Raw genomic sequence first — 12,695 nt, 5'->3', positions numbered from 1 at the left:
TTTTATTCTTGCTCTGAAATACCCGAGTCCTTTTCTTAACCTTGGAGTTATGATGAGTCGAGCGGTGTCCGACATGTACGTAGAATGTTTCACCCTGGCCGGGGGTTAGGAGGTCCTCGTGCGCGCAGATCAAACATGCACTTTACTAGCAGTTCTACTGGTGGACTTTCTTCTTCTCAGAGTTCATATTCTCCAAGCAATAGGGAAGCCATGGATCCTATAGCTGGTAAGTTAGTTTCACATCCTTAAGGGAAATGGCCGGGGATGGGGGGCTTCCTTTCAATTGGGGGAGTAGGATTTATGTTTCAGTCTCATCACCCTCCTGTGTTCCTTGACAAAATTCCCTGAAATTCGATAAGTGTAAAATATGTTTAAAGTAGACCATGTAGGGAATTCCCTGGTGGTCCAGTGGTTAGGATTCGGTACTCTCACTTCTGAGGGCCCAGGTTCGATCCCTGGTCAGGAAACTAAGATTCTGCAAGCCAAATAGCAAAAAAATAAAAATATTTTTAAAGTCGAGTAGAACACGTAAAGTAGTTCATATTATTCTGGCATTTCTTTAAGTACTTAGAGGTTTAAAATGATAAGGAACGTCTGTATTCTATTTGTGACCTCCAATGAAACCCAAGAAAATCATAGAAGATCTCAGAGTTGAAAGACCTCCAGAATTCTGTGGTTCAACCTCCTTTGTAAGCACACAGATAAGAAAACTAATTGACAAGACTAAAGAAATAAGCTCTCTCATGGAATGAAGTCAAGTAGGAATGTTTTGTACTTGTCTTAATTTGAGAATTATATTGTTATGAAACATTCATGTTCTAATAGCTTGGGAAAGTCTTACTTTAAAAAATCATTTGAACAGGTAATTTGTACCTGGATCTAATGCATGGCCAACCTGGACAACTGGCAGCAGAGCACTAAATTTGACAGTCAAAATGTCAGAAGTTGTTGTAGCCTAAGACCCTGAAAGACATGACCAGGCATTAAGAGTCCAGGAGCCTGGGCAAGACCAAAATGTGTGCATACAGTGGGATTTGCACCTGAAACATGCCGAATATAAATCTGTCACCAAAAGTAGGAACAGTGTTACTCATAGAATCTTCTCTAAATTATGAGCTATTCAGTGTAAAATCTAATTCCAGATGTGCTTTGGGCATTTGGATGTACAAGAAGCCCCAGAAAAACTTGAGTTTGGGGGATTTTAAAAAACACTGCTTCATCCAAAAGGAATATATTTACCTGCTGTCTTTGGTAGTAGGCTCTAAACATTAAGTGATTTCTGGGGGCAAAGTTCAAATATGAGACGTTTTCTCTATTCAGTTTTTTTCTGTCAGTGAAAATTATGTTAGTGATGGACTATATGAAAAAACGGTGTTAAGAACCTCAGGGATTAAACAGCTGTGAGCAGTAAGGCAGAAACCTGCCCTGGAAATGAGTTTTAATGATGAAAAGCTTTGCCAGCCTGAGAATGTCCAAAAGGCAGCCATCAACTCCACACAAGCCACTGGGAGAAGGCAGGTGCTGCACCTCCCTTAGCTGAGAGGCTCCCAGCGAGCACAGCCTTGTGCAAACAGGAGTCTAAATAAAACAGGCTATGCAGTTGAGAGCCCGTCAGCCTCAGCGGTCATCACTGGAGCAGTGCCCTGCGACTCAGAGAGCAGCCCCAGAAGGTCCGAGAGAAAGGAGGCAGGGCGACCACAGTGAGAAACAATGCCGATCTCTCTCTCTGGTTTAATTCCGAGAGGCATTCAATCATCACATCAGTGTTGGAGTGCCCGCTATGTGTCAGGCACAGTTCTAAGAACCAGGAAAGCCATGAGCAGTAGACTTACTCCCTGCTTTCATGGAGGTCATATTGAGAAGGCTTATATTATGCTTGGACCAGTGGATGAAACACCTTAAATACTAAATACCGAGAGAAAGGATAACTAAATCAACCCGTTATGCAAACAACTGAAAAACCAATTTGCTGTTTCACTTAGAAAGAATTATATGTGAGCTAATAGTCATACATATGTTTACATTTCCCTCACACAACTCCCACCTCCGGAAGGCATCCTAAAGTGTAGTAAGCTCCAAGCTGAGACTGTATGTTGCCCCAGGTTACCTTCCCGTTGATGATCGCTTTGAATGTCCGTCTGGTAAAAGGATGATGGTAGCATTTTGTTTTCCTCCTACTGCAGTGGACATTAATGTCTTCATTTCCTCTGACAGAGCTTTTATCTCAGTTATCGGGAGTGAGACGTTCTGCAGGAGGACAGCTGAACTCCTCTGGCCCTTCCGCTTCTCAGTTACAACAATTGCAAATGCAGCTGCAGCTCGAACGGCAGCATGCCCAGGCGGCACGGCAACAGCTGGAGACCGCACGCAACGCAACCCGGCGCACTAACACAGGCAGTGTCACCACTACAATCACGCAATCCACGGCAACAACCAGCACAGCTAACACAGAGAGCAGCCAGCAGACGATCCAGAACTCCCAGTTTCTTTTAACAAGGTAGTTCATTCATTAATGTGACTTGGAGAAGTATTTTGTAACACTGCAGTCTGAGATGACCTTTGCTCTTTTGTCCTTATGTGTGTTCTGAAAGCCTCGACCTTTGCTCAGACCTTTAAAACTCACAGAAAATCTAATCAAAATCTGTATTCAGTATTGCCTCAAAACTAAGAAAAATAATTGTTTGCTTTAAATAAACTGGGCTTCCCAGGTAGCACTAATGGTGATAGCCCAGCTAAAGAATCCATCTGCAATGCAGGAGACCCTGGTTTGATTCCTGGGTTGGAAGATCCCCTGGAAAAGGAAATGGCAACCCACTCCAGTATTCTTGCCTGAAGAATTCCATGGACAGAGGAGCCTGGCAGGCTTTACATTCCATGTGGTCGCAAAGAGTCAGACACAACTGAGCAACTTTCACTTAGATCAACTATAAATGCTGATAACCTTGTTCTAACAGTATCTCATCATCTGATAGGAATTTCCTATCCCACATTGCCCATAAAACGTAAACACAGTATCATTACATATATGGGACGTATTAGGTATAGTTATTGTCATAATTAACATTGCTTTCTTTTTATAGCCGGTTTCAGTCTGCTCTGAAATATCCCGAAGTACAAGCAAGATTTTATAGTGTGGTGGTTTTCTTCTGAGAATTTCTGAAGAAGTGAAATTTAAATGTTTGTGGTTAACATATACAAAAGTAGCTGTTTTAAAAAATGGTTTAGCACAGTGTAAAAAATACTTAGAACACACAGTAAATGGCTCTGCTGGATGGAATAGAGTTCATATTTGTTCTTGAAAGCTACCATTAGCAACTGAATATGTTCCTCTGCTGAGACCTCATGGGCATTTTATGTGACTTTTAAAAATAAAAGAATTTTAGAAAGAGCAGTGATGAGTAGACACAGGGTCAGCAGATAATGAGCCTGGTTCTGATTTGGACTTTTAATGGAACAGATAGGAATATAAAGTAGAAACTGTAAAAGGAAGAAAATTAGTGGAATATAGCCATTGCCTCCAAAAAGTAATGTGACAGATATTAGAGAAAAGCATTATTTCCATTTATCTCTCTCTTATATCATGCTTTTAAACATCTCTTGTTAGTACAGTGGCACGTGTGTATAGTTGTAAATAACATATTGTGGATGCAGAATAAAAAATACTTGCCAATTCCTGCAAATAGGACCCCTGTCAAGAGCCCCAGCTTTTACCAGTTTGGACCTTAGGCAAGTCACTTTACTTCTCCAGACTATAATTAAATTCTGTCTTAATATCCCTTGAGTTTTGCCTCATTTGAGTGAGAATTGTTTCAAGGATTAAATGGGAGCACTGGTATGTGTATGCTCTAGTTCAATGTCTGGCATATAACAAGAGCCCAATTAACAGTACTTATTATCATTTGTTATGGCTCTAAGGAGGAAATTTCAAGTGAGAAGTTTACCTTTGGATTATTTCTGCAAAGTGAGTAACTATGCCTGATTATTACCAGAAAACGTTGCTTCAGCATAGAGCAATGACAGCCACAGATGGATCCATCCTTCTGCCACGTAACTTACCAGTAGGGACTGACAGACTGCAGGCTTCCAGCTTGCCGGGCTGGATTCCGGCCTCAGAAAGGAACCCTACCAGTGTGTTGTCTGATGCAGGTTCGCTGGCCTGTGGGTGGAATGAATGTCCTGTCCCACTGCCCTTCAGAAGAGACATCTTCCACCTCTTTTCCACTCTGGTTTTATTTTGTTTTTGGAGCTCCAGCCTCAGTGAGCTTGATCTGGAACTTTTCTCTGTGCAGTTATTCTGCACCACCCCCACACCAGCAACCAGGAACAATAGGGTGGCCTCTGAGTGCTCTCCTTAGATTCTGGTGGTAGCTTCTGAAACGCCCCCTTCTGTCATCTGATACTGTACATTGCATAGTACCTAGCAATTGATAGACCGCTCTCTACATCTTTCATTGTGTCATTAAATTCTGACTCATAAGGTTTATCTAAGGCAGCATTTCCTCCAAAATATTCCCTGGGACTTTGTATAGTCTAAGAAATAGTTATTTATGTTCAAGTTTTGTTCCTGGGAAATAAGCTTGGGCAAAACTAAGTAACAAAAATAGTTTATCTACTGTTGAGCGTCTTCCAACTGCAAATACATAAGTGTGCACACTGAGAATCTTCAAGCCCAGGAGAATGGCTGTGACATTTCCAAGTGGAAATCCTTGTCATTGGCCCACAGCTGTAATGTGATACATGCCTTGTCTTGGTCTGTTTGACTGGGGGCAGTTCCTGCTCCCACTGTCTTGAAATTGATGGTGCAACAGTTTCTTTGGGATCCACCAATGGTGGACCTTTCAGAAACCAACTGTAAGTGCCTGTGTCAGATCCCAGTCTCTTGCCAATGGAGCCAGCTAGTTTTGCTCACTCCAAGCTGAAGCTTCTTACAACCTTTGCAGTTACTTCCAGATCCCAGATGAAGACTGGCCCACCAGGAAATCTAGCCTTAGTGCTGTTTTTATCTCCCTCACCCCTTCAGGAGTGAAATATATTCTCAGTTATTTCTTAAAAATCAAAACTGTAATATAAGAATTACGTGATTTCCAAAAGTTTGGGGGGCCTTAGCCTGCATGTTTCTAGTTTGCCTGTTTGCTATGTAAATAGTTGTCTCTGCATCTTTTCTCTTTATAATGGGTTTCACTTCAGTTTATTTTTCTTTTTAAGGCTTCTTCCAAAACTGAGAATGTGGAATGTACTTCATTTCTTAGCAGTTTTAAAGTTTTGATTTTGAATATGTAGCCTATTGCTCAGTCTCCTCTTCCAGTATATACTCTCTTGTATCCTGAATTTAGTTTTAATTATAAATGTCATCAGTCATTTCCTTTGGTGTGTGGATCTAATGTCGTTACTTTCCAGAGCCTTCTGTGTTCTTGCAGTTCTGAAATTTAGATCTTTTGTTTTCTGAGCCATTAATCTAATGGTTGAGTGGTTTGAACTTGATAGCTGTGATATTTTTGAGCGTCACTTAACCTCTTCAGTTTCTTCTGTCCATAAATTGATAATAATGAAACCTAATTTGTAGGATTAAAAGAGATTATCCATACAAAAAACACTTAAAGCCCATAGTGTCCGTCACATCTCCTCCATTGCTACTTTGAGATGCCCCCGTGCCTTCCAGCCCAGGTGGGACTGTGGAGACCAGGTGCTGGGTGCAGGTGAGCATGGACTCCAGGTGCACCTGCTGCCCCTGGGGGTCGCGCCTGCCTGCTGGACCTCCCTTCACTGTTACCGTCTTCCTGCTTGATACTTTTCCTACCCCAGTGCTTCAATCAGTTTCCCTTTCTTTCTTGGACACTAAAAAATGTAGATAAATAAAATTAGCAATGAAACTAACCAGGATATTGCGTAAGTCATTTAACAGGTTGGTAATCCGAACATGCTAAGATCTGTCCTGTCTCTGTGTTGCTGAACCAGGTTTCCCAGCGTGACACAGGTCTCAGAAGCGTGTGTGTCAGTTGAGCGTAGTGGGCCATTTTAAGTCTCAGGTCAGCCTTGTTGCAGGCTCCTTGGTAGGAGAGCATAGGTGCACACATGCATGCTCATGTGTGTGTCTGTTTGTACATGTGTGTTTGCCCTCTCATGCTCCTGGCCGTGTCTTTATTTTGGAAGAATTAGGTAGAAATAATAGAGAAAGGCCAAGAGAACTAGGGTATATTTTCAGTTGACTAGTTGCTATAGATTTTGTTTTTAGGACCAGTGTTGCTACTTTTCCTCTTTTTACTACCAACTGGTGAAATTCTGGTTAAGGAAATTACTACTTCCCCAAGCATCTAATCTGTTAGAAATTTTGTTTTCCTAGATTTTTCACCTTAGTTTTCTCTATAGGGAGTATGAGAAATCCCAATGTGTTTTTTCTCATTGAATCTAATTAAAGCATAGATTTGCACCTCAGGGTAACAGTATTGTTATCAGTGTGGGTAATTCACAGCCACATAATTAAGGAGGTAAATTAGAGCAAGGTGTTCCAATAATATGTCTTAGACTCTGTGGAGCTCGCATAACTTAGGACATTGTAGAAACTGACCATGCCATTGTTCCTTGACTTTTTACCAATGAGATCTTTTCTTTTTAATTTACGCAGGTTGAATGATCCTAAAATGTCTGAAACAGAGCGCCAGTCCATGGAAAGTGAGCGCGCAGACCGCAGCCTCTTTGTCCAAGAGCTCCTTCTGTCCACTTTAGTGCGCGAAGAGAGCTCGTCCTCAGACGAGGATGAACGGGGGGAAATGGCAGATTTTGGTGCTATGGGCTGTGTAGATATTATGCCTTTAGATGTTGCTTTAGAAAACCTAAATTTAAAAGAGAGTAATAAAGGAAATGAGCCTCCACCACCTCCTCTTTGATGACATCCCAATTCGCAGACAATGTCCTCTGTGCTGTATTTGCCAATGAAAGTGGACAACAACTATCTTGGGTTTGTTTGGTGATCGTAATTTCAGGTCTGTCACTCTTGTTACATTGTGTACATTCAAAAAGGAAGAGAGAAAAATATATATGATAATCATTTCCACTTAACTAATTTTTACTTCTAGCAGGTAAATGTAGGTAGCAGTGCAGGGGTGATCTCTGCTTCCTGCACCCTGACATGCAGAAGGCTCTCGTAATATTCCACATTCAAACTGAAGAGGAAAATGGAAATCTCTAATGAAGCTGCTGTGTGTATTTATGAATATTAATGAATAAAAACTGCTTGGATGGTTTACCTTAACTACTGCATGAGGTTTTTTGCAGCGTGCATGAGTTTTAGTGACCTTGTTATTTAAGAAATTTAAATACAAGGAGTAAAACTTAAAACAAACATAAAAGCCCAAAGCTTTCCCAAACATTATTCAATGGTTACGAGGCAAAAGAGTTCCTTGACAAAGTAGCTTTTGAATAATGTCTGCCTGAATCACCTTTCTTTGTGTGCCTCCTACGCACAAGCCAGCTCTGCAGTGGAACCTGGGGTCGTAGCCGGTGTCGCTCCGCCCTGTGTGACTGTCCCGTCGCCCTGTCAGTCATCTTCCGTGTGGAGCTCAGCCTGTCTAACTCATCCATAGAAGATACACCAGTACAGCTGCTGTGGGAATCTGCTGCAGGCATCTGTGTGTCCTGAAAACAAGTCTTGTTCTCTTTGTTTAAAAAGTTCTTTTTGTGGTTGTTGAAAATTTTTTTCAATTGTTAAATATGTTCTATTCAGGTGTAGATGAATTTCATTTATTCACTGTTCAACAAAGTTAACCTGGATTATGTTGTCTTTGTTTTTGAAAATCTCACCTTCTCGATCATATGTTGCGTTATTTATGTATTTGCTTCATAGTTTTGCTGAGACAGATCAGTATCAGGGGAGCTTTGAGGATTTGCCTTCCCAGACTTTGTCAATATATTACAACCAAATTCTTAATGCTAAGTTTAGCACCTTTTTATTTATTGGGTTTTTTTTTTCAAGCATAAAAAGTAAAGCCTTTTAATTGAATCATGCCACCTATATGCCTATATTATTAATCCTATGTGTAAAAAAAAAAAAATTGTACAGCTTTTTTGGGTTTGTTTTGGGGTTTGAAGGGGCCGGGATATTTTTTTATTTTCTGTTCCAGTTTTTGTGCATAGACTTTCACAATAGCTCCAAGGCAGGGACAGTGGGTTTGGGGGTCGGGGAGGGGGCAGTTTTTGGAATGTAAATTTAGGACTTTTAAAAAAGGTGCGCACAGCTTCTGATAAATTTATAACTAGACTTAACCTAATCATGTCTTGTTCCAGTGCTCTCTCTCCTCCGAGCCCTTCCCTCTGTCTCCCCTGTCTCCTCCTATCTGTGTTTCTCTGTTTCTTCAACAAGCATACAGACTCGAGCACCCTCCGGTGTTCTCCTGAGAACTGTGAAGTCCATGCTCATTCAGATGTAACCAAAAAAGATGTCACCCCACATTTCTTTAAAAAAAAAACAAACTGTGGCTTCTCCTCCTCTGAAACTTCAGCCTCCAACAGTTTCCAGACACCCTAGCTTTGTTTTCTTTAGTCTCTGCGATGGAAAATGTTTTAAAGGAAATTCTACATAGGCTTCTGGTTACACTAGAAGTCCAGTCCAGTAGGGTTTTCTTTTTTCTTTTTTTTTTCAAATCAGTTGTTAAGACGTTTCCAAAACCAGTTTTCAAGCTGTGGTCTTTTCACACACATCTTCTGCACATAAGTCACACATTTCAATAAAGCATTTTCAAGACTGTTGGCCACTTGGATTTCTTTGGTGTTGGTAAACTAGCCTAACCATTATTCAGAGATTATATATCTCTAACCTAGTTTTTTGTTTGTTTTTTCGTTCTTTTCATGTTTGACTTTGGAGGTCCTGATTTTGTATGAATGCATTACTTTGGATGTGAGAAATAGAAATTGTCAATTATATGCTTTCCCTTTTCTGCACAAATTCTGGGAAAATGTAAGATCCTTCCTTTTTTTAAACATGGTTTGAGGGAATAGCTGTAAGTCCAGTCCGGGCAGTTTAATTTAACTTAGATGATCAATTTGACACTTCAGAAGACCTAAAGGTTCATAAAATTACATCTCATACAGAATACTGTATATTATTTTTTACCAGATATTTTACAAATACCTCACCTCATCCTGTATGTAATCAATAATAATGTATTAGGGTAGAAAGACACAGATTATCAATATAAAAAATATATTTAAGCCCTTCAAATTCTTGTGTCCTTTTCTTTAGTTTCTTAATTAACATCGTATTATTGGAATTACTGAATAAAAATAATTGCAAAGACTGATGTAGAGGAGAGAAAATCAATATACCATTGTTTATCTTGGCTACGGCTTCAGGTTTCTAAGAACTAGATCCTGAGTTTTGAGAGGTTTTGGTTTGGTTGAGTTTTGAGTGAGCTGTCTAGTATGTAAGTTTGTAAGTGTTCTGCAGTGCTTGTCTTTACTTCCTGTATGGAAGTAATTTAAATCTTTCTGCTCAAGATATTCTGTAAGAAATTTAACATCATGACTCATAGAATACCTTTCCTCCCCTACCCCCCAAAAAAAACTAGTGAAGAGGAAGACCTGAAGGGGATGTTGAAACTTTTTTTTTTTTTCTATTTCTGCTATACTGTCTTTTAAGAATCCAGAAGTAATTCCTGTTAAATTGTAACTGAGGGTAGGGTTTCGTGGGCTTCCCACTCCTGGATATTTAGTCACGGAGAACAACGGAATTTTGGAATCTGGCTGAAATAGTAGAATCTACCTCTACCTAAGGTTTTCATTCATTTAGTTTTCTGAAATACTGAAGCTCTCTTGAACAAATAGAAACGCCTGTGCTTTTATAACCGTGGTCATAGGATACGAGTTCTATGATTGGTTACAGTGAAATATTTGGATTTGTATTCAGATTGTATCTGTCTTTTGTTTATTTTCTTTTTGAACCACAGAGTTGAAGCCTAGGTTATATAGTAGATTCTTATTTCATTTATAATTAGACTCACGCAATATAAGAGAAGGCCCCTTTCCCTATGAACGATCCACAAAGAAATGTAGTTTAGGAAAGCAGATTCCATTACTAGACCAACAGAAACAATACAAAAAATCCATCCATTCCGTTATCCTCCCCACAGTTTTTTCCCTCTCAATACTTGAATTTTCAATGACGTACAAAGAGATTTTATAATAAGCCTCTTTCTGGTCAGTGGGCCATAGTTAAAAGTAAGCAGTTCACGGAGTTCTCTGGATGGCCCCTCAGAGCAAGTGATCTACTTCACTTGTGCATTTTACTCCATGGGTCTTGAGCCTCACAGACTTCAAAATCTCTTTTTAAGGCTATATAAGGAAAGGTGGTCAAGAAGAAAGATAGTGGGAGGAGGTGGTTGGCGAAAGGGGGGTCTTCTGAATGAAGTCCCAGCCACTGAAAGTGTCCAATAAAACAGGTAAGTGGACTGTAACTGGAGTCTCATGTGGTTAGTGCAGTAATGGGTAAAAAACTATCCACGTGTAACAGTGGGTGCTAGAAGCTGTTTAACAAGTGTATCTGTTTTGTAGCATAAAGCCCCACATCAGGGTTTAATAAATACATGAGAGAGCTGCCATGTCTCCCTTACTTGCAGACACAGTTTTGGAGGTACAAGCAAAATTGATTTCACATGTAATAAGTAAAATGCCAGGTATGAAACTTTCCCAGAATTATATGCTAAAGTTGGTGTTAATTCTGGCACAAGGGTCAGGCTTTTCCATGCTCTTATTTTCAGGGGGCAGGGAATTGGGGAACCTTTGCCATGTGGCTTGCAGGATCTTAGTTCCCCAACCAGGAATTGAACCTGGGCCCCGGCAGTGAAAGCAGTGAGGCCTAACCACTGAACCACCAGGGAACTCCCTCACTGCTCTTTTTTGAAGTTCCACTAGGCACTTAAAAACTCAAAATAGCTCTCTCCCTGAGGCATGGTTAACTGAAGCCCTGGGTCCAGGCTAAGCTGGAGAGAGGTTGAAGTTGGAACATAAGATGGAACAGCAGTTTGCAGACTTGCTGGTCATTTATAACAATGTTATGAGATTCTTTGGCTTTTAAATATGGCCTTAAATTCATCACAGTATCCCAAAATGAAGTTCAGATGACTTTGTTTCTCAGAATAGTATAAAAATGTAATTCCTTGTGCCCATTGACCTCAGCCATACCTAAGCAATGCTTTGTCTTTGTTTCTGATTAGTACTCTAATTTTCAACGCATCTCTGTCAAGTAATTTTTCTATAAATAAATACATGAGCTTGGGAAGTTACTTCTTTAAGGAACCCTACAGCAAGCCTAGATAACTTGGTTAGCAGATTCAAATAGAGATTATTCATCTCAGGCTGGTCCAGAACATAACATCTTAGTTGCTATCAAGTGGGTGCCTTGGCTAGCCTCCTCAAATTACAAAGAACAATGCTCTCAAGGTTTCAGGTTTCATAGAGTCCATAGACCTTTACAGCACTAGTAAAAGAGATGATTCAAAAAAAGAAACCCTGGAGTATGATTTTGTATCCCTGGTTAGCTGTTCTTGATATACAGATTGTGCACAAAAGTTGAATGTTTGTGTCTGACCTGAAGCCCTATGGGCCAGGTGTGCACACACCCTCCTAGAGTTGCTTTCCTCAGGCCTAGACTGATGAGTTCTAGTCTGAAGAATTCACTGATCCCTTACGAACCGCCAGGAACCTAGTACTTTTGCTTTGCAGACAGTGGGTGTGGCCTGCTCCGTGTGCGTAAACCACCATCACCCCTGTCTTCTCATTCATACATACTTCCTGAGCTCTCAGTGGGTCCAGAGCCTTGGTCTAAGCCTAAGCATAATTTACAACTTGTAGTTTTTACAGACGTTCGCTCTGTAAGTGGATTCTTCAGGAATGATCCTACAAGAGTCTTCCTCTATGGGGAGTGTTTTCAAAAATCACCAAGCCTGTTGCATTTGGTAGAAAAGGTGACCAGTCTGATCTGGTGAGTGAGCTACTCTTGGAAATCTTGTCAGATTGGAGTGAGTGTGTTTCGAATCCTGCTTTAGACACAAAATATTAGTCTGCATTTAAGTATTAGTCACTTCAACCCTGTCTGACTCTCAGAGACCCTGTGAACTGTATGTAGCTCACTAGATTCCTCTGTCCTTGGAATTCCCCAGGCAAGAATACTGGAGTGGGTTGTCATTCCCTTCTCCAGGGGATCTTCCCAACCCAGGGATCGAACCTGGGTCTCCTGCATTGCAGGCAGATTCTTTACTGTCTGAGTCACCAGGGAAGCCTTTTGATAGCAAAGCTGCACAAAAACAGTTGGGACATCCTATTCTGTAAGCTTGGATGAAGTCCCAGCTCCCTCCTTTTAGATCTGACTGTAGATAAGAGATTTAAACACTTAAGATAGAATATTCTTAAGGTAAGATTTTGCAGGACTCCTAAATCAGCAAGTGTGCCAGACCAACTAGGAAGCAGGCTTCAGCCACGCTTTCTTCGAGTTGAAGATTTCATAGATGTTTTACACCCTAGTCACATAAGCTGTTTTAGCCAAGCACGACTATTTTGCGACCATATGGATTGTAGTTCTTTACCACTAATGCCACCTGGGAAGCCCCAACAGGACATTAGTTTCACCAGTGAAAAACAACATTTTGGGATATACAGCATGCTAATGAAAGTTTGCTGCTTCGCAAAAAAGAGCTTGAGTGAACCCA

General features: G+C 40.6%; 1 protein-coding gene and 1 non-coding gene across 3 annotated transcripts in view; both read left to right on the top strand.

Annotated features, from left to right (window-relative positions):
* KCMF1 (potassium channel modulatory factor 1) overlaps nt 1–9,214 on the top strand; it is a 79,426-nt gene extending 70,212 nt beyond the window's left edge. Inside the window, exons 5-7 of one of the 2 annotated variants that reach the window (XM_052647998.1) lie at nt 52–226; nt 2,215–2,497; nt 6,623–9,214. In XM_052647998.1, the coding sequence (XP_052503958.1) occupies nt 52–226; nt 2,215–2,497; nt 6,623–6,884 (720 nt within the window). In that variant the 3' untranslated portion in view covers nt 6,885–9,214. Of the gene's footprint in view, nt 1–40; nt 227–2,214; nt 2,498–6,622 lie in introns of both variants that reach the window. The other variant, XM_052647999.1, reaches the window with a different exon arrangement.
* TRNAE-CUC (transfer RNA glutamic acid (anticodon CUC)) lies at nt 395–467 on the top strand. The gene has a single exon. It is a non-coding gene; the product is annotated as a tRNA-Glu (tRNA).
* Nucleotides 9,215–12,695: the final 3,481 nt, after the last annotated feature.

This window comes from Budorcas taxicolor, chromosome 11 (genome assembly GCF_023091745.1).
Source record: "Budorcas taxicolor isolate Tak-1 chromosome 11, Takin1.1, whole genome shotgun sequence".
NCBI classification, from domain to species: domain Eukaryota; kingdom Metazoa; phylum Chordata; class Mammalia; order Artiodactyla; family Bovidae; genus Budorcas; species Budorcas taxicolor.
The sequence above is the reverse complement of the archived record's forward strand: the minus strand, read 5'-3'. Positions and strand labels throughout refer to the sequence as shown.